This window comes from Paracoccidioides brasiliensis (assembly GCF_000150735.1).
Source record: "Paracoccidioides brasiliensis Pb18 unplaced genomic scaffold supercont2.3, whole genome shotgun sequence".
Taxonomy (NCBI): domain Eukaryota; kingdom Fungi; phylum Ascomycota; class Eurotiomycetes; order Onygenales; family Ajellomycetaceae; genus Paracoccidioides; species Paracoccidioides brasiliensis.
Genome location: NW_011371360.1, coordinates 2,069,058 through 2,095,986, shown reverse-complemented (window position 1 = coordinate 2,095,986; position 26,929 = coordinate 2,069,058). Strand labels below are relative to the sequence as shown.

Below are 26,929 nucleotides of genomic sequence, written 5' to 3'. Positions count from 1 at the left end.
AGCAATAAAGTAATGTGCGCCATAAACATATAATAATAATATGAATCGTCAAATTTTATGCTTGAAGAGATGAGAGGAGGAGATGAAGTTGAGGTTGTAGGACGTATGATGTGGAGCGCGTCGCAGCCTAAATACCATCATTTGCCAAGCGAGGAGAGTTATGAATCTGACCTGAGGAGCACATCCAGCACCCAAAATCCTGTCACTTCTCCTGTACATATATGGGGGGAAGAGTACACAAAAATTAAGATACACAAGATGAAAATAGATGCATGTGTAGATGTCATCTCAACGGTCTAATATATCTTTTCATTTCTCAATAAACTCTCCAAGGGAATAATACTCAGCGAACCGAAGGCAAAAGCCAGTAATATATTCTCTATGGAAATTTAACAAAAGTTGAAATAATAAAATAATATAGCTATGTACGTATACATAATTGAGGGGGGAAACACAACATGGCCGGGCAGCCCCTCATCTAACATGCTCAGACGATTGAAATTGTGTGGAAGTTTATCACATCAATCGATATCGATATCGATAGCGGGGCACGGTACGGGAGAGAAGAATCGGAGAGCAAGGGAGGGAAGACATAGAGGAATGGAAGGTGAAGAGACATATGAGTAGCTATCACCAGAGATAAAGGATTAAAGGAAACATATCATGTACTGATTACAAAGTAGATTGCATCGAATCAACGAAGCACAGCGCCGACGGAGAAAGGGAAGCAGGAAAAAAAAAGGATAAGGGCCATATATATATATATAAACGTCATGGCATGTTATGGAACGGAAGGGTAGATTGCACGTGCATTCACATGTACAAAACATGTGGGAAGTGGGAAGTGGTATAGTATAGGTGATCGTGAAAAAAGAAGTGTAAAAGGCAGGCAAAGAAAACAGGTTATATATAAATAACATAACATAGGAGAGATTCATGGGTCGTAAAAGGCGGTTTGGAAGATGGAGAAGAAGGGGTTTGTGAGGGGGGTGGGGGCCAGCCATATGCACATACACTGAAGGAGTGGTGCAGCAAACAAATATAGCGACGCTGCAAAAAAGAAAACCTTGGTAACTTAAAGAGGTAGAAGAGGTGAAATGAAAAATGGACAACAAAAGCAAAAAGAACAACAATCCCACCCGGTGAGGCCAATATCCATCTGACCTGCCTGATATCAACCCAACCAAACCCAGAAACCATAGCCCAGAAACACTGCGGAATAAAAGTAACAAGGGCAAAGCCACCAGCAAGAAAATCCCATTGAACATGCCTTCTTATGATCACCCATAAGTTTAAAAATAGCAAATTGCAGAAGAGAGCAAAAAATAGGGACTAAGCAGGTCAATACAGAACAGGAGAGCTGAAACAAGAGGAGAAAATTAAACGAGAAAATTAAAAGGAATCTGTTTGAGGTTCCTGCCAACCCGACAATTCGGTCGTCCGTACGCGGAATCCAGGAAGTTCCTCGTGCAAATTAGAGAAAATAATAAAGAAAATAAAAACTTAAAAATTCATAGGAAACGTGACAATACTGCTGAGCACCACAGAACTCAGGAACCAAGGAGCCGGTGTTTATCCCCGACGCTGCTTCTTCCCACCATCCTTCTGCGCTATAGCCGGAGTTGTGGTGATCGGGCTCCCAAAGCTAACGCGTTTTGGCTCCTTATTGTTGACACGCATGGTTGCTGTGTTGGTAGAAGGCGACATTTCAGCATTCTTCACACCACCTTTGACCTTACTGGACGCCTTGCGTTTGTAAACCGGTACTTCCCGCGAAACTGGTGATGGATGATGATGATCATGATGATGTTTTGAAGGGCTCGTTATTTCTGGTCCTGGTTTCGCATCTGACGTTGCTGTGGTGGGCACATTCGCGCCTCCAGTTGTACCGTCATCGCCGTCTTGAACCTCGATGTTGTCGGGTCCTTCATCACTTACCGCGGAGGGAGACGGGCTTGGGCTTTCTGATTCAGATGGTGCTTCGTAATCCTCGTCATCGCTGACAAGGCTTGGAGCCTGATTTGATTCCACGGTGTTAGGACTGAGTTCAGAAGAAATCGTGTCAACCATTGAATCGATGTCGTTTCCTTGACATCTTTCATGCTCGATTCCAGGGGCAACCGAAGATCCTGTAGTTGGAGAATATGGAGATCTATATGGTGGCCGTTGAGGTGTGGGGGTTGGGGGGATAGGAGAAGGCTGAGGCTTGCGGCTTGGTTTATCTATCCCTTTTCGACTTCCTGGTCGTGGTGGTTGGCTTGGAGAAACTATTGTGCGCGCGGGTAATCTACTTCCTCGAACACTTAGTCGGGACCGATCGTGGTTTGGTTGTTCATTCTCGTCATCTAGTCCTTCGCTGAACTCGTCATCCGAAGACAACATGGCCATTGCGGTTTTAGTCAGGGCATCATCCACGATATCAAGCAAGTCAACCGACATCCCTCTTCTCTGCATTAGCGAAGAGAGATTGGGTGTCACTGGAGAAGCTTTGAAAGATGGGCTAAGAGGGACAACTGAAATCTTCTGCAGTTGCGGTTTGTTCAAATTAGGAGTACTTTGAGATTGCGACGAAGATGCCTTTTCGGCTTGGTTGCTGCCATCACGAGATGTGCTGCTATCGCCTGATCTTTTTGCTAATTGACCCTGAGGAAATGCGCGACGCATACCAGGCTGTGCAGCAGAACCAACCAGGTGAGCTGAGCGAATCAGGGGATGTACATATCCGGCGGCAGTGCCGGCAGGTACGTCGTTATTATTGCCAATAACCATACCGGCCTCGTCGACTTCTACGGGCTCTCCAGATGCAGCAGCAGCAGCATCATGGCTGGCGAAATTTCGATTATGAGCAATTCGACAGTGATTAATAAAGCCTTGGGTGCTCGAAAAGTTGTCTCTCCTACAATCAAGACAGACCAATTTGACGAGCTGACCATCACTCTTGCGCTTTATGATCATGGGCCCAGCTTTATCCTTCGGTTGGGGATAGCCACTTGATAATGCTTGCAATTTGGTGCCAGCAGAGCTGCGTTGCGAACGCAAAGTACCTGTAACACCTGGTTCTGACCACGACGCACGGGTCGTCCGTCCATCCGCGCCACTCCCTGATACAGCAGAGGCGTGGACAGCACTCTCAACCTCTCCTCCATCAAACCGGGGATCAGGAAGTAGCCACTTCGCATAGTGCCGGCTGTATGGTCCCTCAGTCACACCCCATGGCGACGGTGATATAGGCGGTGGACCAGGCCTAATTGGCAATACCGCACTTCCAGTACCGCTGCTGACATTACTGGAGAGTCCAGCAACGTTCGAACCGGGATATGGGATTTCGGAGCACCGACGAAGCTGGTCTAATGCAACCTGGCACTTCCCCATTTCTTGGTCTATCAACCGTAGCTCGTCATGTTTAAGGAGTATTTCAAGACTCAGTTGTGATTCAAGTGTTTGGCGCAACGTTTCCGTATCCATTTTAGGCACTGTTCCTGCAGGTGGCGTTGGTTCAGGGTCAGGTTTCACTGTGTTTGGTGGAGGCATATCTCCAGACTCTTTAATTTGACTTGTGGCTTTCAGTGAATTGCGGCGAGGGATGTCGCCTTGTGTTGATCGATCTGGCGACTGTACCTTAACTACAGAGGAAGGCGGCTGTGACGGTGTTAGCTTAGCATTTCCGCTTGCCTCTTGCGGGCGGAGATATATCCTGGAGAGATGGGTAGGTTCTGGCACAGATGTGTCAGTTTCGCCAGAGTTTGCACGCTTTCGCTTCAACTTGTGAAGCGCAGGGTTGTCCGCAATGGAAGATCGTCGTTGCGGTGCGGCCAGCATCTTCACCTCCTCCGCTGTCACTTTATTGCCCCCAGCAACAGAAGACCATGGAAGCAGTCGAAACATGCCATGCGAGAGCACACCGATCGCCACGATGGATTTCCAGCCGCTTCTTTCCTTCGTCGCTCTAAGGGCCGGGTAAATCCACCTACGCTACAACCACAGTAACGCGCTTGCAAACGACGTGGACAAGCACATCGGTTACGCGGCAACAGCGCTAGTGTTCTGGCGACCTTAAGGGTCCTCTGTGGGGAAGAATCGGAGGATGCGATGGTCGTGCGGAAAACGTCTCGGGTAAGATAGAGGCGGATGGGTGAGGGCCCGCCAGGTTGTGGATGTGGCGAAAATAGCAAGGGTCAGGCTCAATCGCGAAATAAATGAGTGAATGACTGTCAGCAGCGAGCAGCTAAGTCGAGGTAGAGGCGGGGAGGGCGGCTTGTGGAGGTCGGGGTTACCCAGGCGCAAAGGGCAGCGGAGGGTAGCAGGCTCGGTAGGTAATGCGCTGCGATAACCGGATATGCGGACAGATTACGTAGGCAGCACGCACAGCCACCGTCCAAGGACCCAAGCTGGTCACTGCTGGTGAGGGTGATTGTGGCAGACAAGAGGTAGAGGCAGTGGTAATAGGTGAGAGATGTGGAGTGAGGTATCTGGAGTATATCGCAAGAGCTTGCGGGAGGTGTAGGTATGGGAGGTTGTACTGCAGTCTATGCCGCGTAGAGCCTCAGTTAGGTGTTGCTCTAGGAAAGCGGGAAGGCCTCTCAGGGACAAGGACGGCGTTATTACCGTTCCAAACGTGTCATCGGCTGATACATGGGTCATACAGGGGCAATACAGTTAACGCCCAGATAATGGTAAGGGTACCGCGTTCTTGTCGTCCTTCAGCTTCGTTTATATTGTTTGTCTCTGGTATTACATACATAGTAAACTAGCGTATCAAACTGTTTCATCTCGGGATTGGGTTGAGCGTTACCATAACTAACGAAAATGAGGCGAAATACTTTGTCAGCGGATGTACGGGAATTACTAGGTCGGTATGGTCACGCCACCGGAGCGTTTGTCCAAGGTTGGTATGTAACTACCCCGTAAAGGCTAACTAACTAGTTTAGTTAACTATAACTAGAGATAATATACCTTAGTAATACACTGTGACACTCTAGGCAACTAGTCTTGGCGGAAGTTAGTCATTTGCACAATTCAGTGTTCTGGATTCTGGATCCGTTTTGGTTGGTTTTGTACACTAGTTAGGCCACTGAATTACATACAGAGGGTTTGTACGGAGTAATAGAATAGTGTGGAGAGCTTTTCCATCTATTGGCCTACTGGAATATGGGACTGTCATTGGCATACGGAGTACGGAGCAGAAAGGGCGCAGTTGAAGGGATCTTTCTATATGCGTTCTTACTTTTCCTTTTTCTTTAAAAGGATAACATTCCCAAGAAAGGTGTAAAATTGCATAATTTGGATATGACTTGGCAGCACATATAACAAAAACGATGCAACGTCACAATGACTGGAGGGAGCTCTGCAAGAAACATTATTATCAACCGTTGGGAAATAGGAATTGAATTCAATCTATCTTCACCGATACAAACATTCCTAGAGGCATGGAAGAGCAAACAAGGTTCTCCAAGAAAACTTAATTTACAAAAACTAATACGTAATCGGAGGATGTTTTGCCATGTGGATCTCGATACTTGCAGTACTTCCCAGCCACAGATGCGGAGATTCAGCCACCAATCTGGACGCAAAGTCATGTGACCACAATGTCAAAATCCGCGATGAAACAACAAAGAAGTGATATCAAAGAATTCACATTCTCCGGAAAATCTTCCAGAAACTCCTCAACTTGAATGACGGCTGAGAACGCTGTCTTGTGGTGTCTAAGTACAGCCTTTGGGGTATCAGCGCCTATTCTCCTCAGCCGCCAGCCAGTAGAAACCTGGCTTGGGCAGAAAGATTTAATTAAGGGGGTACGTTCTGTGGAGAAAGAAAAAGCTCTTCAAAAATGGATATCGCTATGTAATAGCACTTCTTTGCAAATTGCCAGCCGATGGCTGGATGCTACTTTTCCAACAGGATTATACTTTCATGCCTGAACAGGCTAACAGCCGTGGATATTTCACCGAGTGAACTTCTAGACTGACATATCGAATCGAAACAGATGGAAGTATCTACAAGATTGGAGACAACACAATCCATCGCTGGAAACCACTGCTTGGGCAACTCGCAAATCAAGCATGTTAAGTGACTTCACTGTTGGCTGGCAGCCTATTTTGGGGCTGCCTTTGTCAAATTCATTCAGGGGTAAGAAATAGTGTGAACGAAATATTGAACTGCTATTTGGCTGAAGCTTGAAAGGGTAGATAAATCTTTTCCTCTGTGGAATATGCCATTCGTCATTCAAGATCCACGGCAATATCGGTCGAATCTGCGTTTGACTATCTTCCGACATTGAAGCTGGTAACAACTTGGTTATCCTGAGAAGAAGGGGGAGGATGAAGAGACGGCTTTAAAGGAGGCAAGCTAAAGACCTTGGCGGACGGAAGATGTGATCATATTTGTATTTTCACCAATGGGTCGAAGGATATCATTTGGACGGCGTGCCGATTCTGGCACTGGAATGGCTGAGATATTTGACTCGATACACCTGTGCCCTTAATATAATCAAGATAAAAGTATGGGAGAAGGTCTATCTACAGCCTGGGCCAACTGGCGCTATTAATATAAACGGGTATTCTACCTCTATAGTCTGTAAGATGGGGGTGTGGCCACTCAGAGCATCCCATTTTCGTCGCTGTTTTAAGCTCAATGCTGTCCACGTGACGTGAAACCTACGCTGCTTTTATTTCAGTAACACACCTCGCATCTCTTGTCAGCAGCCATTTTCCACATACATACTCAAGAGACAGCGATAGTCGCGATGTCGTATCTACAAGCTATCGATGCTCGGCCTCGTTGTAGGATGGTGATGCTCTACTCCTCACAATGTATAAATTCGATGTCCTCCGCTCCTTTGAAGCATTTCCTTCGTTCACTCTCAGTGATACTGTCTCTACTGTCTTCGCACCCAGTTATTAACGCTGCTCCTTTCCAGTCTCCTTATGCTAGTTACTTTCTCCGCTTCCTCCTGTTATCCGAATGACATGTTTTCCCAATGGACTTGCTTATGGAAGCCCTCCAACCCACCCACCAAGGAGAGCCGACGTGCCTGGAAGAAGATAGTCGAGGAGCTCACCCCAGATGAATACCGTGCGAGAGACACCGTCAGATTGGCTCGATTCCAGGTCACAGGCAAGAAATATGCCAATGCCACAATTACTGCCATCAATCGTGTTCAGCGCTTCTGGGATAGGTGAGCCTCATGCATATTGGATCCATGGTGGAATCTGCTGACATCTCTTGTGAAGACACTGTTCATTTATGGGGGTTGATGCCCACTCTCACCTTTCCGCATGTGTGGACGAGAACTTCTGAGTCTATGCTGATTGGAGATTGGAAAATTTCAACATCACCAAACAGAGTATGATTTGGGTTGAATGGAAATTCCTTCAACTGCTCTTTAAAAGGGAGACAGGTCAAAAGGTGGATGAATTGGTGGGCGAACTAATCAGTGAGGTAGAAGCCCAGCCCAAAACATCATTCTCCTCATTTCTAATTCTCAGTATTAGTTCATCCTGGGTCCTCTGACTGATGAGTACGATTTGGACCTGTCAATCAATTACAAACCAGTAGTGAGTGTGGAAGACCTTGTGGCCATTCTCCACTACCACTGGTGTTTGGATACAGCATCCGTTACCCATGAATGATATACCCTGCAGAATTCATTGCTCATGTTGTTTATCGCCTACACCTCAACGCGGCCCAGAGCACTCATCGAGAGTGGTTGTCTCCATGGTTCCAATGATGCCCTCTGCTATAAGGATATTGTGCTGCGTGTGATTCCTAATCCAGATCAACCAGACTGGCATGTACTTGTGATGGAAGTATATCTGATGTTCATGAAGGGGAAACAGAACAAGTCACAACTGTGAGCTCTACCTACCTGGCATTTTATCTTCAAAAACCTCACTTGGACAAGGACAACCTATATTTTTCACAAATGAGATGACAACCTCACGCTTTGTCCTGTCTCCCACTTCCTTGCCCTGGCACTGGCTGATGATGCATTCAATGCAAGAGGCATCAACTCAGTTGAAGATGTGCTCCGCATTTGGTTATGGCGCCCCGTAACAGCCTGCATCTGAAATGGAAACCCCACATGCTCAATATCCCCGTGTTCCGTCGAGCCGTACATGCCGCAGAGGGGATTCAGATCTCTCCAGACAAAGCTCTGCCCTACGACACATTCAACCAGTATCTCCAACGCCTGGGACGCAATGCAGGATTCGAGCACAAGTTGACACCATATTGTATCAGGCGAGGAACCGCCAACGTGGTTGACAGTGAGTATTATCATCGGCATCTCCACACTTTCAGCCAACAGTGTTCTGATGTTTCCATGCTCAGCTGTTGCAACCACCAGTGAGTGTAACCAAGTCATGGGCCATTCCCGAGCGGATATCTTTGAACACTACTATATATCAGTAAAAGTTAAGCAGGATGTGCAGTCCGCCTACCTTGGCTGTCCTGCCTGAGAGTCCATCATCCAGGCTGTTGGAAGGTTCAGCCTCACACACGATCCTCATGCTCCGAAGGAACTTAGCAATGAGCAGAAGGAGGCAATCAAGTGGGATCCTCAGCTCATCAAGCTGTGTGACTGGCAGCGTTCCTTGCACAAACTTATTGAGAGAAAGCACAGTTCAGTCCTGAAATCCAAAGACACAGCGCTGCATCGCGAGTACACAGAGCTTGGGGATACCATCAGGGCCAAGAAACAGAACCTCCACCGCGAGGTGTTTGAGGAAGTGAGACAGGAGTTCTTCACAACAATCGACACCATCAAGATCAAGAGGCAACTTCTAGGATTGCCTGTTAGCGAGGGGTTCAAGGTGGACGATGAGGACAAAATCCAATTTGTATTCAAGGAGTGAGCGCGGCTCGCTCGGAATCTCTTCCGCTCATCAGACTGTCGAACCGAAGACCAACACGAGCTTTACGTCCGCCGGGTTCAAACAATCCAGGATCGGGTTTCACTCTGCAGCTTACGCGAGGAGCCGCACAAGCGGAGAGTCTCATCTGCCCACTCTGTGGTTGATATTGCGTTCGACAGTATCATTGACGCTGACACCTTTCCCATCTTATGTCCAGGTACTCAGTGTCTCTTCTGTCTCGGAGATAGCCAGCTGCCACACTCCGCGCGGATGTACTCCTTTTCACAACCTGACCACCTTTGAAGACATGTCCAAGATTGCCACCTCCGCTACCTTGACTCCGATGCTCTGCTCTGGTGTCCTCACCCGTCGTGCCCGGATGTGCTGGATGGCGTTCAAGATTTTCAGGGGCACGCGCTCATGGTCCACAGCGTTTACGCGTGACTGATCGCGTCTCTATATCGTCTGCCTGGTTAGAGTTCTTGTAGCGAAGAAAAACCGTCGTTAAGAAATTAACATAGAAACCCATGGATAGATATACAATTGATGAGTCACTAGACATTCTTCGACCCCGAACGGTTAAGCCATCACAGCATCTAGAGGACTAGTGGAACTTTGAACAATGTAGGAGCTGGACATATCTTGGTCAACGCAAGATCGATGTCTTTCTTGTCAGTAGGAAATATTACCGTAATTGCAGCACCCATCCAGATATTCCCTCGTATGCCGATGAAGAGCAGCGTCTTATATCGCGGCAGGCATCCTCCCGTCATTCATCTCTGGTTGCCCGGCTCGTCTCGCTGTTCGACACTTGGGTTAAGAATAGCCTGCCTCTACAGAGAATATAGGGCTTTAATATTGAACAGGAGCCTATATTCAGATTTCCAAATGGATTTCTAGCTAGATTTCTAGGGTGCGCAAGAACTTATTTTCCACTCCTCCACGCCCCTCCCATGAGAAGCTGGCCCACGCAAAGCATCACAGTGCAGCTGTGTTATTTTTATTCGAAAACGCGTTGGTGCAATTCTAATTTCTTTATACGACGACGAATATTTGATGAAACAAAACAAAGCAATGGATTTGTACGAAAAGCACCTCAGACCCCCGTTTAAAGGAAGGGATATCGCCTCCCATTAGATTCTCTCGAATCTTCGGTAGAATCTCTTGGATCTTCTCCACTGTGGCAGCGGGGGTTCGACCATCCAACACCGCAGCGAGAAGCTCATGGTAGAAAATACCAGTCTTTTCGCGCAAACGACTTATTACACACCGGGCAATTGACATATTTTTCTCCTGTGTGTTTCTTTCCGTGGCGTGAGGTGTGACCGGGGGTGGTGAATGTTGACTTGCATGAATGTGATGCAGCGTGTGGACATGGATATTTCTTTTCCCTCGTGGACACTCGTTGGGCGGAAATTTCAGTTTTCTGGAGTCGATAGAGCGCGCGTTCATGGTAGCAGCATGCCGCATCCACAGTTGTCATTTGCTGCTGCGCGCCACCCATATACATTGAAAAGAAATCAGCCAGAGGTATGACCCATAAGCTGGAAAAATCTTACTCTGTGTTGGAAATTGACCTTGCTCTGGGTTATCAACGGAGGCTGAGATCTCTTCCTCAAATCTGTTAATGCAACGGCAGCGATCACCGTCCTCTCTCCCTCATCTGGAGGATTCAAAAGAGATCGGGCATCCATTCCTCAACAACTCGCCGCTGGCAAAGAATAGCGTGTCTGTAGGATGACCGGCACAGATAGAACTGGTTCGCTGAAGCAGGGTCAAAACGGTTCTTGTGCTGAAGTGCACTGGCTCTTGTTAAATCCCGATTTCTCTTTGCTCTTTGTCGCCGATGAAATATTTTGACCAACTGGACAGTTAACCACACCGCGGCTATTACAACTGTCCAGAAGGCAGCGCCAAGCAAGATAAAAGGAAGGGTAAAAACTAGAAACCAGCTTAAAAGTCTTTTGAAACGGGGGCCGAGGAGATGGTTGAGATTGGTCATTTGTTTTGGATTCTGTAATCCCATGCCGGCTAGCATTGTGTATGCACAGAATAAGAGATGAGGGATGGGTGGGTGCAAGGCCTCTCTTTATGCAGTCTAGAAAGAGACACAGCAAGGTCCAGAGTGCAAGCCAGTCTTACCTTGACCGCATTGCTTCCCGCCTGGGGACCTCAGATTGGGCCGCTGGAATTTGTTAGCACAGGAGACCATGAACAAACGGTTCGGATCTTCGCTTCGCCCAACCCAGCTGGAGCCAATATTTTGCATAGCCATTCATGCCCAAAATACAGGAGGGCTGAGGGCATTGGCTTATGTATGATACCATTCATTTACATGCGCCAGTAGCATATCCACCAAGCAACGACCTAATCGCTCTGAGTGGATGTTGCTTGGAGATTTGGGATCACTTTGGATGAGTTGAGATTTTATTAATACAACTTGAAAAACATTATTATGCACTATGGAACATGGCAATATATGCTAGATCATGGATCTTCCTCCAATTGCTCCTGGCTTTCTGCGCAAACAACTTGTACATCACCCATCTTTTCCTGAAGGTACTCTACACCTTTACGAAGCTTGACATCTTCCGATTCACAACACAATACACAATAAATATATATACTTGAGCTGCAACGCATGTCCGTAGTCTCCCCACAGGTCAGATATATAGCATCTAAAGTCGTTTAATTCCCACTTTTCTACATCCATACCCAAAGCGCATGACGTAAAACCGGCCAACCTTTCAAACGACAAAGAAAGCCTGCGGAAGGCTGGGGAGAGGTCTGGAAGATATTTTCGTATGTCATCAATTGTCTCGGCGTCGCGAAGGCGCTGGATAGGTTCTTCCAGGTTGGTAATATTTTGTTCAATATCCTGTCTCGTTTGGAGTAACGCGCGATAGAGATCATCCAGGTTGGCAATATTGTGTTCAATATCCCGTCTCGCTTGAGCAACGCTATCGAGAGATTCCTGAATAAGGTGAGTATTAAGAAACAACAAACTTGCGGAAGGGCTTAACTTACCATGATGGAAAGGCAACTTGAAGCTGATATGCTCTTTATGAAAGTCTTGGTATTCGTGGTCCTGTGAAGCTCCCGTGGATAACGATTTGTATTTTTGCTATATGAGTGTGGACGAACATGGCTATTCTTATAGCTGCTCAGAGCCTCACAATTAGATGATTGACTAAAAGATGCATGGCAACGGGCGAGTGTTGATCATCGAAGCAAGAAAACATTTAGGTCGATTTGGTACTTATTGCACGGGCTACATCGGGGGTATGCCAGAAGGCAGTTTATGGGGACCAGTGCATGCAACCAGCATGCAAATGGGATGAGCGATGCATCTCATTTTTAGCAGCCCACTCATCGATCCCTGGTCAGCAAATGAGGCGTTTGTGCCAAAACTGCGCATGGATCCTGGCAGGGGCACACTTGTAGGGGAAAAGAATTGCTGCTCCAATGAGTGAAGAATAATAGTTATTAGCAAGACGGCAAATAGTAAGATTAGATGGTACGTACCTCCGGATGTGAATGGGATGGGTGGAACAAGCTCAAGGTTGCCGCTGTCATCCACTCTTCGAAATACGACCAATTCACGATTGGTAAGAAGAAAGCCGTGTCGAGAATTATGCTATCTCATATACCAGTTGACCTGACTGAGTGCTTGGCGATACTCGTTGCGAATTCCGAGGAGTGGGTGGGTTGCAAGGGCTGTGCTCCATTTCCACGATGGCTTGACATCTCCTGGAGCGCGGTTTGGACCGGTGCCTGCTGGCAGTGCGACCGCAAAAATAAGCGGTGTCTGGCTTGAAAGCATCGATAACTTCGGCGCACTCTCCAACATCAAACGACACGGGAGTGAGGTCGTTTCATTTGGTTGATTGCCATCAACCAGTCAAACCCAGCTCGAAGAGCCCGTCGCACTCTTGGAAAGACATATTCTGAGATCTTGCTTCTAAGAGCATTCTCTGCTGTTATAGCACGGGGTGGGGATGTTCGGCATGGGGTCTGGTAGAAGCCGTGCTTGAACCAAGAGATTCTGATAACTTTGAAGAAGTTGCGTTCAAGTTGAAGCCATGCCAAACCCCTATATTGTGGATGTCGCTAGCTTCGTATGCTGTGTTGGTGGTGTTGCGCCCAGGGTTTGGAGGTTGGATTGACTGGAATCGCTGGTAAGGGCACTTTGCAGGTAAGGTTAAGAGGGGATACCTGGGTTCGCCATATTGAGCAGGAATCAATATTCACTATTCGGTCAAAAGCTTTTCGCAAGTCCGCTAGCCGAGGAAAATCGTAGTCTTATAAGTTCTGAAATGTATCAGCATATTTGGTTTCAGGGTAAGGTCATCGGCCAGATTGTATGAAAATCATCGAGTGTTAAACAATTACGTTGCTCACGTCCATTTATCTCCAGCCACGTCTAGCTACTCCGTAGGTTGCTGCCTAAAGGCACTCAACGTTTTTGTACGCGTGAGTCCACTTGCTAGTTAACAACATATTTCATCACTTTCTTCGAGCGGGTACATATGAAACAAACAAGACAAAACATACTAAAGTCACAATCCATCTTTCGTACCAGAGACCCCGAGCCCAACTTTCGAGATCCAGGTAACGATGGAGCTTAACAATATCAAACCTTCCGAAATTGTTTTCAATGGGAAGCTTTTTGCCTCCGATTATTCCGTGATATTTCTTGTTATGGTTCATGACCAGGTATGTGTTATGAAGGTGGTAAGTAAGATCCTCCGAGCATTGTTGAGTTCTGATACTGATGGTAACAGTATCACGGTCGAGGGCCACGACGGTACTACGAACCGAAAGATCGTGAGTTGGATATATCCATGTGCTTGAGTCTGCCGCCTATCGGCGACTAAGAGGATTGAGGGTTGTGTGGACGTGGAATTATCCCTCGTTTCCTTGGGACGATGGAGAAGTTCGATCCGAAACCAATGCCAACTTTACCACCTGAAAATGTTCCTCCATGATAAATACCTTCCTAGCGCTATTTTTCTGGAGTACATACCGAATCTTGAGATGATTCAACTGCACAACTATACACAGAAATGAATGGACAACTTTCTCAGGGGCATACAGGAGATACACGGAGCAGGAGTACGGCACAGGGATCCGAAACCTAGGAACATGATGATCGTCAACGGCGATTCGGAAAGAGTTGTTTGGATAGATTTTGATTGAGCAGAGACTTACAACCTTCCAGTCACCGATGAACAAAAAAGGCTTTTGGACGAGGAGGAGGAGATTGTGCGTGGCTTCTGGGACTGTTTAGTAAGTGCTCTGCACCAATTGCAGCTCGTCTAAGGGGTTTCGCGACCCATTCTAAATCTCATTATCTACTGCAGCAAGCCGATTGTACAAAAGGGAAACCTGATGAAGCGTACTTTTTCTACTGCACTTGATCGAATCCTCTCGTGTCACGCGTGAATAACGAAAAAGGCCATCCCCATTGGGTATATATGTGCCCGACGCATGGTTGAAGCTGCTTAATCAAAACCGGCTAATATACTCCAATAGTATCTTTTCCTCTACTTCGCTACAAATTCTTTCGCATATGGCTCATATCCCACCATTCCCGCATCATCATGGTTTAAACAATTATGTACTGTATGGATGAATTGGTATTTGAACGCTTAGCTATTTTTGTCTCAGTGATCAGCAGCTGAGGCTTAACGAAAGCATGGACATGGCGCGGTAACGCTTGAATTCCTGCGTAGCGGAAATTTGCACCGTGGAGGAGGGAATGAGCTCGCATCTGTAGTCAAACGTTTCCATCAATCACTCAATGCTTTCGTCACGCCGCGGTCGCGAACGGTCCGCACCATTTCCACAAGTGCACTCCTAATATCTATGCCAGAGAATTTTCCAAAACACTCGTGAGACTAGCAACATCCCGATCTTCTTTGTAGATCGGTATTAGTAGGGATAGAAAGGCGCACTTTTCGGCCTTGGCTGGGTTTGCAAACATATATTTGAGGTCATGAATCATAGATAACGTCACCAGCCAAGTCGGTAACGACATATTTAAACCGTCGTCTACCCCTCTCCCGCTTAAAAAAAGTGTGTCCCGTTATTTGTTAGAAAGCGGACCTTTTCACCAGCCTAAAGCATGTAAGAAGAAGCTCTCTCTCTCTCTCTCTCTCTCTCTCTCTCTCTCTCTCTCTCTCTCTCCCCGCTTCTCATCGGGCTACAATCCAACAACACTAAAACAAGGACATCATATCTCTCCACACGCCCCAGCTCGTGCCAGCTTCTCTACCTGGCTCCAGCTCCAGATACCGCTCCAGATTGCCATCGCTGTGGCGGACCGGGTATTCTGGAGATAACTCACTCTTCAAATCGCAAGGGAAATGCAGGGCGTCCCCTACTATAAATGTCAATCCTGTGACAAGTTTCTGGTTTTCAAAAGACGAGCGCGGCAATGACCCACAAAACTCGCAATGCCATTTTGGAGTTTCAAGTAAGATGCAAGTCGCTGGACGTGAAAAAAAAGGTCTCGAGAGGACTGCACTATGTTTGCAGACTGGGAAATTGCGATTTCTATGATACAGCGCGGGATTAACTCAGAGAGTCAACTGGCATTAGACGAAGATTGGATGGTTTGACATGTTTATTCACTTCTGTGTGATCTAAAATTGTAAGATGGCACTTTCGAGGGCGGGACCAACTACTACCGTATTTGCTACTTGTTTGTCTGACATCATCTTTTCTATACTATTAGGCTTGAAAATTTTTCACCTCGATGTATTTTCTCCCTCACTGTATCCGGCTGAATCTTTTGAGATCCAGATTGCACATGCTTTGGAAGAGAAGGCCTATGCCAAGAGATCTACGCGCTAAGCCAATGGTTTGTACGTAGTTGGGATAGGACGTAGTTACTTTGTTCTAGGATTGCTGTTATGACTAATCAATCCATTTTGGGTCAAGGTGCTTATGTGAGCTGGCACAGTTACGCTGTCACAGATCTGTTCGACACAAAGGTCCCTTTGACCTTGTGCCCGACTGACCTGTGTCAGTTAAAAACATAGAGCAGTGATCACAGGACCTATCCTGGCCTATGACCTTTGACCGAAGTTCTCTGAAGATACAAACCATAGCAGATTCTGTGGCAGACAAACCATTACACTTTCAGACCCATGCCCAACTGTTTTATATATAATAGTTTCTAGATCAATAACACATTACATATAAAATTGCTCAGTAACGACTTTTTTGCCACCTGTTCTGCAGGCTTAAACCTGTTGGGAACGAAGTCAAAGCTGTCTACTTGGTTTCTTGCTTGGCTGGAAACCAAGAGTGACTTGTGTCTGTTCCTTCTTTCTCTCGCTACCCGAAAACAATCGGAAGGTCTGATGTCCCGGCTGTCTTTGTCGCACGGGGTGAATCCGAACCTTTTTCGCCGGTATTTCATCACTAAGCCGCTCCTCAACCACGGAACAACGCCCGTTCTGATCGATTTCGGCGGGGGTCGACTGATACTGTGTCCGCCTCCCTCCAATTCCCCCGTTCGAGAATTTTAAAAACGATTCTGATCCTCCCCTGACCTGACGCAGCCTGTGATGATGCTTCGGGACGTGGTTCGCCAGAATGTTCATCTTTTTCGGACCTTTGTCCGAGTAAACTTCTCCGGTCAAGCTGGGTGACTCGTTTGGAGGCATTTTCTATCTGCGCAGATGCGTCCTGCTCTGGATGTGCTGCTTGCGCAAACAACTCGCTCTCTATCTACTTCTTCCACGTAGTCTTCTGCTTCACAGGGTTCTTGTTGGTTTCGCGCGGTCGCTCCATGTGTTTAGCCTGTCCTGTTCATCATCATTCCAGTGTCATAATAAGAATCATCTGGAAAAAATTCTCTACCTATCATCCAGGAGCTAACTTTTGACCATTAAAGCTTAAGCTGTTTCTTGGCGCGTTGGTGCGGCTTGCATTTCTGCACTCCTGCGAAAAAGCGATTTTGCAGTTTTGCATTTTCACTTTTTTAGCGTTTTGTACCCAAACTAGCAGGCGATTTGGGTCAACATACATGATTCGATGGTCATCGCGTGTATGCTGTGGCGTTTATGGCTTCCATCGATCGAAGCAGGAGTAGGACCCACCACAAAGCCCCACCAAAAGCCCATGCCCCTTCGCGGTCTTGGACGCCAAACCGTGATTTGGTTGATTTGCATGGCTCTGACATGCCCCATGTTTATCCAGCTAAAAGCCACGGACGCCACGACGTGGTGTCCCGACAATGACACGCCATCGTAGTGACAAAGGGCATGGAAAGAAATCCAATTGTTAAGCTCTCACATTAGCGAGTCTCTTAAAAGGCATCAGATTAATAGGTGAAAAAAGCTATCCTAGCACAGAAGTTGTCCAACCAAGGTACGATGAGATGCATTGCGCTAGTCCCGTAATAGGAATCGAGAGCCCAAACAGCAGCCTAAAGCTTTAGCCGCCAAGAACCGGCGCAGCTGGTTCGGTATAGAAGAAGACCTGCTGGGGTAGCACGATTCTGTTTATTCTCACAAAACTTAAAACATATACGAACATCCAAGGAAAGGCCTACAACATGAGAAAGTCCAGCGCAAAGATATCGTTCTGGGTCTGTAAACTTAGAAATGTTCTCAGGACAAAGGTATACAGGAGTAATACAAGAGAATGCCTTTGTGAAACATAGGGGATTAAGAACTTTCAGAAGTAACATCTATTTGCATATACGGTGGTGTCAAGCCCATATGTGTAATAAGAAGAGATTCTTGAAAAGCGATGTTAGTCTTGTTTCGGCTAAGCACTGTACTGACTGACCAATGACACAATCTGTCACAAGTGAGGAAGACACGTGGATAGAGAGGCATGAAGAATGACCTAGGAAGAGGTATACATAGCGCATTGTTTCGCTCTGAGACAATGGTGCAACCAATAAAATAAAAAAGATACATATCTAACTCCAAATCAGATATCCCTTGACAAAAGTGGCAAAGGGCGGAACTATACACAGGGGCATAAATAGATACCATATTCTATACGCTGGAGCAAAATCCAGCATCACACAGCCAATCAAAGATACAGTCCAAAATTTCATATATCTCTACCAAATGCCATGTCAAGCGAGAAAAAAGGGAGAAGATATAAAAATAAGGAGATGCAAACCACGATGACACACACGGCCATCCGTAATGTTAATATTTTCAACTCTTCCCCGTCGGCCCCTCCCGAATCCGCAACACAAAGTTCACAATGACAACCGCAAACAGCGCGACTGCCAATATGGTGGGGCCAAACCTATCATCGAACCCGCCCTGACCTCGCTTACGGATGCTCTTCGCCCGCCAATGAAACGTCACCAGCGCATATATCATGGCCGCCATGGCCACAAAGGTAAACAGTGCGGCGCTGATTTGGCCAACACGGTCACCGAAGTTGAGAAGCCCCAATGCTAGGCCACCTAGAAGAACGGTGAAGTTGAGCCATGAGAGGAATGTTCGTTCGTTGGCGAAGAAGACTTTTGGTTCGACGCGGGTGGGGATGGCGATGCGTTTGCCTGCATGGTTCAGGGAGGTTATGTGTTAGAATGAATTGACAATCTTTAGGAGGATGGTACATGTGCGAAAGTGCGAGGTGCCATAAAAGGAGTAGCTTGTTCAGCTCCAGCGGAGGTAAGATTGACATAACGTACCTGGACTAGACTGGAGGAGAGGCTGGGTCGACATATTTTAATTTCAATGCACTTGAATATGAGGGTATTTGAAAGCTGCAATGTTTGGTCCAGGAATTCGGTGATAGACGACAAGATAAACAAGAGACATAAACGGCCCAAAATAAAGCATATACAGGATATATGAGAAAAAATGGGCTTCCCAGGTGATGTCCCGCCTCTACGGCGTGAATTGGATGACGGTGTAATTGTGTACGGCGCAAGAAGCTCTGAGAGCTCAAGTCTCGAGTGAGTTGAATAGGAAGCTCCATGCTCCGTCATTGTCACGTGGAGGTGAGTTTAATTTTGGTTGGCTGAATCTGATGTGGCTGCAAAGTGACATCATAGGCTCAGACGTTTGGCAAGCTTAAGAATGTTATTTTTTTTTTTTCTAAGGTGGTAATTGCATTAATATTGTTCACATATATACGTAACATATCCATCCTAACTATTATCTTATCACACTTTTGATACACCTATTTAATCTGGTAGGCGTTTGAGTTCCAAGGTCAACATCTTAATCGGAGATTCTGAAGTTTGTCCTACCACAAGGCCAGTCGCGCTAATATTGGCCAATAAGGTCTCGTATCGCTCATAGGCACATTTGTCCCGATCAGGAAATGCAGCCGAGCTACGGAGTACATTAAACATAGTTTTATTATATCTTCGACCAAAAACAACCTTCGACATGGTTTATAATTAACCATAACAAGCTCCCCCAAAATTAAAACTACTTACATTTGCCATATCACACATATCTCACACTTCTCTTTCTGCTCTTGACGGTAGTAATTATCATTTATCATTATCCCTTAACTAACCCTAATCCTAACCTATAGTGTTAAGAACGATAACGTTAAATGGAGATATAATAGTAATATATGTGGGCCAGTTATATATAAAAATATATATTTAAATCATTGTTTTTTTAAAAAAAAAAATAAAAATAAAAATAAAAATAAAAGAAAAAAAAAAAAAAAGTGGGCCTCACTTTTAAACCAACGTTCAACTGTAACCACCAACATTCTGTCTTTCCGAGTTTTGCATGGTTGTCTGGCTTACCTAAGTTATCTTGAACTGTTTAGTTACATCTTGGGGCGCAGATTCCACCAACATGTTATATACAAAAAACAAACCTCCCTTTCTCGAAGAATAAAGAAATTATCACTGTCTCATATTGACCAAAAGATAACTTTGTATATGCCAACCAACTTAGCTCCATTTCAAAAATTCCTGAGTAATAATGTTCGGTGAAGCTGCTACGGGTAACCTCGTACGTTTGATTCATTGGCTGCTCCTCATGCTGTCAGAGCTTGAGCGGCCGCTTTAAGTTCCCCCCTACTTAGTTTTACATATCCAAGTATTAATTGATATGCATAGCCTGTTCCAATTGCCGACTTGACCAAAATTGCAACTCAGGTATGTCTTTGTCCGGAGAGTTTAAAATAGCCCTGGAGACAATGAAAAACAGCATTGACGGCGACGAAGATATATGACTGACATCATCATTTGTTACCTAGGCATGCGACTCGGCCCTGCAAAATGTTCAGAGTTACGACCACGAACAGGTTAGCAAATGGAGCTCTCAAATAATTGTACGTTTATCCGTCTGTTGCTGGGCACATTGTATATACATCGGCTTCTACCTTCGCTGCTCGTGCCACCCGCCCCTTAATGCCCCCACCAAAATCGGACAATACCTTTTCTGCCTCCATCCCAAAACCTAAAACGAGCAACTTGCAATTTCGTGTGGGATACTAACCGCCAAAAACAATAGAATGAAGTCCTCCAATCACTCATCCAAGCTACGACGCCTGAAGAGTCCACCCCTACGCCTCCCACCTCACCATACCGCTTCAACGTGAACTGCACAATCATACAACAGGGCGTAGCATCGCCTGAAGCAGCAGAGTCGATAGAGAAAGCTGGGAAACGGGGTATGTATTCTGCATCCGGCGCATACTGGGATGTTAAACTCGATGGGATGTGGACGTTTAAGTATCCCAATGCTGAGGATAAGGGGTTGGATCTGGTTTTGAATATTGTATGGTTTGGGACGAAGTCATAAAACTTGATAGATATATCCTGTTTCCTTGTTTGACCCAAGTGATCCTGGGTCCGATTGACGTGTGATGCCTTCTTTTTCATTATTATTTGGTGATTGTGACCGGGGTTTCCCCATGTCTCATCATTTTGTTGGATATTAGCATTATGGGATTTAGGGTGTCAATATACAGCTAGTTAGGTCGGGTGATGAGAACTCGTATGATTGAATGTTGACAATGGTGTTTGGCTTTTTGACTGGAAGTCTACTGTCTCCTTATTCATCGAAACTTCATCATATGCTAACCCTGGGTTAACAAGTGGTACATGCGAAAAGGAGGGAACAAGAAGGCGCCAAAATCCATGTGTCAAAATCAAAGCATTATATTGCGTAGCTGATAAAACGTTTCTTATATCTCAACATAAATACACCATGCGAATTCACATTAATCGCCCCATTCGTTACGGCCATGCCGAGGTATGGGAAAGAAAACAAAGGACATTCATCATGACCATTCCGACGCCTCGCTAACAAATGAAATTAGACACAAGAAAATTGTCATGAAAAAAGAAAACAAGTGATCAAATCATCAATATCGTTAGCCGCTATATTACCCAAAAAAAAAAAAAAAACCTCATGTTTCTCTCCGAACACTCTTACAAATCTTTGACGGTGTCACGTTTATATTTCCGTCTTATCGAGGTTCTGAATAGTCGTTCAACGCCACACAAACCGCACCACGATGGTGTCCACTATATTGACGAATGATTTGGCCAGATGAAAGCTCCCACAGACGAGCGTAATGGTCACTGGAAACAGTGACAAGGTAGGCTGAATCTGCAGAGAATGCGCAATCCCACACCCACCGTTGATGGTTCGCTAAGGTAGCCTCAAGATATGGGGCATTGGTGTTGGGATCTATGGGCGCATCGGACGGGGTAGGAAACAGGTTCGTCGAGCCGTTGGTGTCCGTAAGGGGTTGATTACCCTTCGATGGATCCAGGAATATGTCTAGGGTATGTATTAGCGACGTCCTCTGAAAAATATATGCACCAGTTGAAGAAATACCATCATGAGAAGCGCCATGTTGGCCGTTTGTAATGGGTCTGGAGTCTGTTGCTGCCGCTGCCGAACCCTTGGGTTGTGATTTCTCATTGTCTATCTCTCCATCTGCCCCTTGTGTCGATTCTTCAGTATCCCTGGGCTGCCCATATGCCGGATCGAGCGACCACACTTTGGCAGTATGATCTGCTGAACATGTGGCGAGGTGCTTGACATCCGGAGAAAGTAGAACTCGGGTGAGGTAGTCCTTATGCGCCTGGAATGTGATGAATGGTACGATTTTAGTCAGATCCTGATCCTGGATCATACGCCAGAGATATACATTTCCCTAACGTTCATGTCCCAAATTAGAAAGTTTGCCTTTTGTTTTCACAGGAAAGAGGGCAGGGAGAGCATATACCTTGTTGTTGCCTGCGCACAATAAAGAACCGTCACTTGCAACGCTCACGCTCGCCATGGCAACATCTTCCTCAGGTTGAAGTTGGTGAGTGCATTTACTCTCTCCCAAGTCCCAGACCCGAACAAAGCCGGCACGATCGCATGTTATCAGCTCTCCTTGGTTGGGGTGAATTACGACATCATTGACCGGTGCCTGGTGTACATAATTTCGCTGCAGGGTCCCAATGCGCGTGTCCCATACTTTTACTGTCCCGTCTTCCGAACTCGTGACCATCCATTTGCCTTCACAATGAAATGCAACACCAGTAACATTGTTGGTATGGCCATCGAAGCTCATAACGGGGTTTGGGTTGGTGGACTTGATATCGTAAAGCTTCACATTGTCCCGCCCCGCAGCTGCGACATAACGCTTGTCTGGAGTGATACATAGGCGGTTTACCTGGGAGTCTGAGTGCTGGATTGTTCGCGAGCAAATGCCAGAAAGGGCCTCCCAAAACCTATCGCAGTGGGGTTAACTTCCCCACAAGTCAATCGGTTGAGGAATGCTTAGGTCTTACCGAATTGTATGGTCATACCCAGCTGAGGTAAACACATCAGCTGCTATTCCAAAGGGGTGAAACCAACACCAACTTACCAGTACAGAGAATAACGCTCATCTTGCTCTTAGGGAGGAATAGCTATTATATTAAGGAGAATGCCTATGGTAGAAATAAGACGACAGTGAAACACCTCTTGGTAACATTTGTATTCGTTCAATTCGTGTGGAAACATGTTCCTTTTGACGCTCAAATCATTTGTCCCGCCTTGGAAGAGGAGAGCCGCACGTGATAACGCTGACGTAATTCAGGCACCTGCGTTTCCCCAAATAGTTAGACTCAATTATGATATCAAAAAAAAAAATTAGGTAAAATCGCGGCCAAACTTCCTTTGTTGCTTTGCATTTTGCGGATTCTATGATACAAGACATAGGTGCTTGTCAAGATGTATTCTGCCAAGTTTATTCTTCTTCCATAGGAAACAATTGTCTCTGAGATTTGGCGGAGATTTCATGATCAGTTAGACTATTTCTTGAGGTTTGATAAGTCTGCTGTCATCAAATCAAAATCCGCCATCTCTGGTTGTTACCAGATCTCAGACGTACTTTTATCTTCGATTACTTGCTGGCTAGTGGTTTTATTTGATTTCAATTAAGCTCCTTCTAGTTGTTGAGCGTAGGCTTTCCATCCCTCAAGAGAATGGATCGTCTTAATTGTGGCTTAGAAGGTATTTATGCTTCTTCATACAGCTCATCTATTTCTGCTCCACAAAATACCCAAGATCTTTCTTCTTGTTGGCCCGTTATGAATCAAGCTCCAGGGCTTACACATCTCCCTGGATCACACCTACAGCAGGCCCGTCCAGTTAGTCCTGAGAAGACGTCAGCTTCCGAGGCAGATGACCAGCCTTCCGCTGCCTCGGACGCCTCACCTCGACAACAAAGCCTCGATAGCTTGTTTGCATACGAGGGAACACCGGTCGAACAGCCATGGGGAAACCAGTTTATGGATAGCCTATACTGCGATGGGTCCCTTATCTCCTATGATGTTAGGCACAATCCGTCAGCATCAACAAAACATAGAACCGAAACTGGGCCAGTTCATGGCAATGAAACCCTAGCATTTGAGGCTACTTTAGGAACAGAGGATATCCCGAACCCCAAGCCTGTGACTCCAACCGGGAATCAACATGGTCATGATATCACGTCCAGTAAGAGATCGCTTGATGAAGTCGAAAATTTGTCTCATCTCTCCGACAACCAGAATGGTAATGATACACGCCCTTCGAAGATGCAGCACATTGAGAGAAATTCCCCATCCCGTGAAGTCTCACATACTTCGACTGTTACGTCTGTTTATCTGGAGCTTGAGAACGACCAGCCAACCGATGTTTCCGCCTTCCCTCCCAATTTTCAATTCCCAGAACTTCCCGAGATCCCTGGCTTGTGGTCGTCCTTCGAACTCCCTGGAGGGTGTGACTTTAATCCTCTAAATGCGAATAGATCCACTGACAGCAGTGGCTCGCATGATGCCGGTTTTCCTCCTTCCACCCAACTTCAAACGACCATACCACACCATCAAATTGCTAGGCTTGACGAAAATCCTAGCAATTCTGGGCAGATAAGCAGTCCTGAAGATGGACAGATGGTTGGTTCGGAATCGGAAGCCACTATTAGTACGTCTTGTTCATCGAATCGTTCTTCCATGACATCGTTATCAATAGATCAGCATGAAATTTGCACCTCTGATAGGGACCAACTGTCCCTTGACAGACTGAATGGGTCCCATTCTGAAAGAGAGCAGCCCCCGGATTCTCTATTTGGCGATGGAACGTTTCCAATTGATATTTTTCTAGCGGAAGAGATTTCCAAAGGCAACGACACTCGGCATTTAGAGGGGGCCTGTCCTGTACAGAATAAATCGGCCCATATCCAATTTGTCGAAAACGACATCACCAAAAACTTCAACCTTGGACCGGAGGATATCCTTGCTACCCAGTACCGAGAGATTTTCCGTCACGTCCCAAAACCAGAGGAGTACATTTCCCCGTACCCCAAGAAATGCGGACCCCTAGGTTATTTTCCTTCTACCCCGGTGCTACACACTAGGTGTATTGAGGTTGCTCCCGAAGATGTGGCGAAACAGCTTAAGGAATACCACCGGAAGCTCCAAAAGGTTACGTCCGAACGATCCAGGTACAAAAATGCGTGGATTGAATGGAAGACAGTAGATCCTGCTACTGGGAAGAACAAGGAGCAGAAGTTGAAGGATGAGCCATTTCGACTAAAGCGGGCTCTAATGGCCCGGGAAAGAAAGTCTGAAGCCTTAAAAAAAGAAACTGAGCACTGGCGTAGTCAATTCAGCAATCTCGCTTTGGCATATAATGAACTAGTCAAACATTTGAACATGCTTCAGGCCTCCCAGATCCCTCAACATTTGACAGTAGTTGCCCAGCCTCACCCAGGACATCCAACGCCTGTGCCATCGCCAGTGCCATCGCCACAACCAGAACATGGTACCGCTACTTTATCCGTTCATCCGCCACCAGATCCCCAAACACCAGTTCGGCCGACCTCGCAACTAGCACCTGTCACGATTGATTCAACCGATGATGAACCCAGCAACCAGAATACCAACAATCCAACTTCCCCTCCATCGGATCGAGAGGAGCGTTCCAGAATTCATCGGTCAGAAGAACTGCGAAATGCTCTGCTTCGCAAGGAATACCAATGGCTAGGGAATAAAAGACATAGGTACAGGCCTATATTGCCAGCAATACCATGTTCTGGTCATGGCTGGAGGCCAGAATCGACGAGCGGATCGCACAGAAATCTACTTATGTCAAACCCTACCAAACCGCCGAACAAGTCCACTGGAACTTCTATTTTCGATCACCCTGAAAATTCAAGGATGTTGACAGAGAGAGCTTCATGTAAATCTAATGTCGAGGACGACGAACTGGCACAAATGTTGGATACAGAACTTGATGGCTCTGGACCAGCGGAAGGCTGATCTATATGTGTCAAGCATGTCCTGTCCTGACCGATTGTGTTTTTTCGTTTTAACCTGCAAAGTTTTGTGATACATTTTTGGCGTTTGATATTCTTAACCTTTTTTCCTTATCATCTCGCATTAGATACCAATGTTTCCCCTTTCCCCTTCTTCTATTTGCCTTTCTACATCGAATACTCTTCTTAAGTATCATTTTTTCCTTGACTATTCCTACACCTTGTTCCATCTCCAGAGGCCCTTGTGTAAATTGTGAATTTCTACACGATACAAATATACTGCAGCAACCACATACCTCAGTGAATTGCCGTTAATATCCTCTCTTACTAAGCAAACAAGTTCCATACTGGGCTTTTCATGGGTTGTTCAATTCTAATATGTGAAATCCCCAGGTTTCCGAACAATAAAGCAATGCTAGGGTTGTGTAATAATTCGATAGAGGTTAGGAAATAAGATTGATCCTTAGAAAGCGCGCCATTAATAAGTATCTCTTTAGCCGGGTTTCGTCGAATCTAGTTGAAAACCGATAAAGGGAGCCCATGATGCCAGCAGAAGCAGTCATAAAGAGTTGGAATGGAGCTGGTGATATCAGCCGGGCCATTGCCGTGAAACTCGCAGAGTCACACACGATTGTGTGGTTTTAGTCGATATCGTCGGGAAAAACAAAAGCGAACGAACTTACTACCACGCTTAGCAAGAGCAAGGTTGAAAATAGAGGACCGTAAAATCATGAAAAATCTTACCCCCCTAACCTGCGACATCACGGATCACGCCAAAGTGGCCCAGCTAGCCCTAAAATTCCTTGCCATGGATGGCGACGTGTACACCCCTGATCAACTCCGCCGGCGCCATCATATTCCGACTCGCTGGGCCCCAATGATGACCCCGAAACACTGATAGCGCGAAACGGCCGTGAATTTAGACGCCTCGTTCTTTTTCTTCCGTGCTTTTATCAACTCCCTCAAACGTCGTGCCAGACGCAGCGCGTTGTCAACATAGCTTTCGTCAACGGCCTCGCCGTGTTCGGGAACCCGGGATACAGCGTAGCCAAGGCCTGGTCTTGTTCATCTTACTCGATCTTTGCAGTTGAGTATGCGCAGTTAGGCATCGCGTGTTAAAGCCAATCCACAAGTTTTTGAGGAAGCTATACAGTGGTATCCGTTGAAACGGGCGGTTGATCCCCTGGGCGTTGCTGATGCTGTGGCGTTTCTCAGTAATAAAGAACTGGTTAACTAGCTCCTATTACTGGGGTATGTCTTCCTGTTGATTGCGGGTTGATGGCGGGCCAGACTGCGGTTGCAGAGATCGTTTTGCAGTCTGTTGATTATTAGGA

At 46.2% G+C, this 26,929-nt stretch overlaps 11 protein-coding genes across 11 annotated transcripts; 4 read left to right on the top strand and 7 right to left on the bottom strand.

Annotated features, from left to right (window-relative positions):
• Positions 1–1,572: 1,572 nt before the first annotated feature.
• Positions 1,573–3,885, bottom strand: PADG_03013 (uncharacterized protein; the record flags this gene model as incomplete). Its single annotated transcript, XM_010759933.1, has 1 exon — positions 1,573–3,885. One exon carries the CDS (start codon positions 3,883–3,885, stop codon positions 1,573–1,575), a length of 2,313 nt encoding a protein of 770 aa, XP_010758235.1.
• Positions 3,886–6,965: 3,080 nt separating this feature from the next.
• PADG_03012 (uncharacterized protein) lies at positions 6,966–9,300 on the top strand (the record flags this gene model as incomplete). The annotated part of the gene is made up of 9 exons (XM_010759932.1): positions 6,966–7,174; positions 7,230–7,278; positions 7,342–7,437; positions 7,491–7,553; positions 7,641–7,849; positions 8,056–8,264; positions 8,329–8,428; positions 8,489–8,848; positions 8,943–9,300. The coding sequence occupies 9 exons, from the start codon at positions 6,966–6,968 to the stop codon at positions 9,298–9,300; spliced, it is 1,653 nt and encodes a 550-aa protein (XP_010758234.1).
• A 587-nt stretch (positions 9,301–9,887) lies between these two features.
• Positions 9,888–10,304, bottom strand: PADG_11532 (uncharacterized protein; the record flags this gene model as incomplete). The annotated part of the gene is made up of 1 exon (XM_010760689.1): positions 9,888–10,304. The coding sequence occupies one exon, from the start codon at positions 10,302–10,304 to the stop codon at positions 9,888–9,890; it is 417 nt and encodes a 138-aa protein (XP_010758991.1).
• Positions 10,305–11,339: 1,035 nt separating this feature from the next.
• PADG_03010 (uncharacterized protein) lies at positions 11,340–12,702 on the bottom strand (the record flags this gene model as incomplete). The annotated part of the gene is made up of 4 exons (XM_010759931.1): positions 11,340–11,440; positions 11,568–11,826; positions 11,880–11,976; positions 12,503–12,702. 4 exons carry the CDS (start codon positions 12,700–12,702, stop codon positions 11,340–11,342), a joined length of 657 nt encoding a protein of 218 aa, XP_010758233.1.
• A 767-nt stretch (positions 12,703–13,469) lies between these two features.
• On the top strand, positions 13,470–13,729 carry PADG_03009 (uncharacterized protein; the record flags this gene model as incomplete). The annotated part of the gene is made up of 2 exons (XM_010759930.1): positions 13,470–13,568; positions 13,637–13,729. 2 exons carry the CDS (start codon positions 13,470–13,472, stop codon positions 13,727–13,729), a joined length of 192 nt encoding a protein of 63 aa, XP_010758232.1.
• Positions 13,730–16,123: 2,394 nt separating this feature from the next.
• PADG_03008 (uncharacterized protein) lies at positions 16,124–16,528 on the bottom strand (the record flags this gene model as incomplete). Its single annotated transcript, XM_010759929.1, has 1 exon — positions 16,124–16,528. One exon carries the CDS (start codon positions 16,526–16,528, stop codon positions 16,124–16,126), a length of 405 nt encoding a protein of 134 aa, XP_010758231.1.
• Positions 16,529–18,040: 1,512 nt separating this feature from the next.
• Positions 18,041–18,562, bottom strand: PADG_03007 (vacuolar transporter chaperone 1; the record flags this gene model as incomplete). The annotated part of the gene is made up of 2 exons (XM_010760378.1): positions 18,041–18,393; positions 18,529–18,562. The coding sequence occupies 2 exons, from the start codon at positions 18,560–18,562 to the stop codon at positions 18,041–18,043; spliced, it is 387 nt and encodes a 128-aa protein (XP_010758680.1).
• Positions 18,563–19,026: 464 nt separating this feature from the next.
• On the bottom strand, positions 19,027–19,236 carry PADG_11531 (uncharacterized protein; the record flags this gene model as incomplete). The annotated part of the gene is made up of 1 exon (XM_010760688.1): positions 19,027–19,236. One exon carries the CDS (start codon positions 19,234–19,236, stop codon positions 19,027–19,029), a length of 210 nt encoding a protein of 69 aa, XP_010758990.1.
• Positions 19,237–19,789: 553 nt separating this feature from the next.
• Positions 19,790–20,614, top strand: PADG_03005 (uncharacterized protein; the record flags this gene model as incomplete). Its single annotated transcript, XM_010760377.1, has 4 exons — positions 19,790–19,819; positions 19,927–19,965; positions 20,067–20,141; positions 20,324–20,614. 4 exons carry the CDS (start codon positions 19,790–19,792, stop codon positions 20,612–20,614), a joined length of 435 nt encoding a protein of 144 aa, XP_010758679.1.
• A 670-nt stretch (positions 20,615–21,284) lies between these two features.
• Positions 21,285–22,707, bottom strand: PADG_03004 (uncharacterized protein; the record flags this gene model as incomplete). The annotated part of the gene is made up of 4 exons (XM_010759928.1): positions 21,285–21,980; positions 22,053–22,548; positions 22,609–22,630; positions 22,686–22,707. 4 exons carry the CDS (start codon positions 22,705–22,707, stop codon positions 21,285–21,287), a joined length of 1,236 nt encoding a protein of 411 aa, XP_010758230.1.
• Positions 22,708–23,391: 684 nt separating this feature from the next.
• Positions 23,392–25,599, top strand: PADG_03003 (uncharacterized protein; the record flags this gene model as incomplete). Its single annotated transcript, XM_010759927.1, has 1 exon — positions 23,392–25,599. The coding sequence occupies one exon, from the start codon at positions 23,392–23,394 to the stop codon at positions 25,597–25,599; it is 2,208 nt and encodes a 735-aa protein (XP_010758229.1).
• Between the last annotated feature and the right edge of the window lie 1,330 nt (positions 25,600–26,929).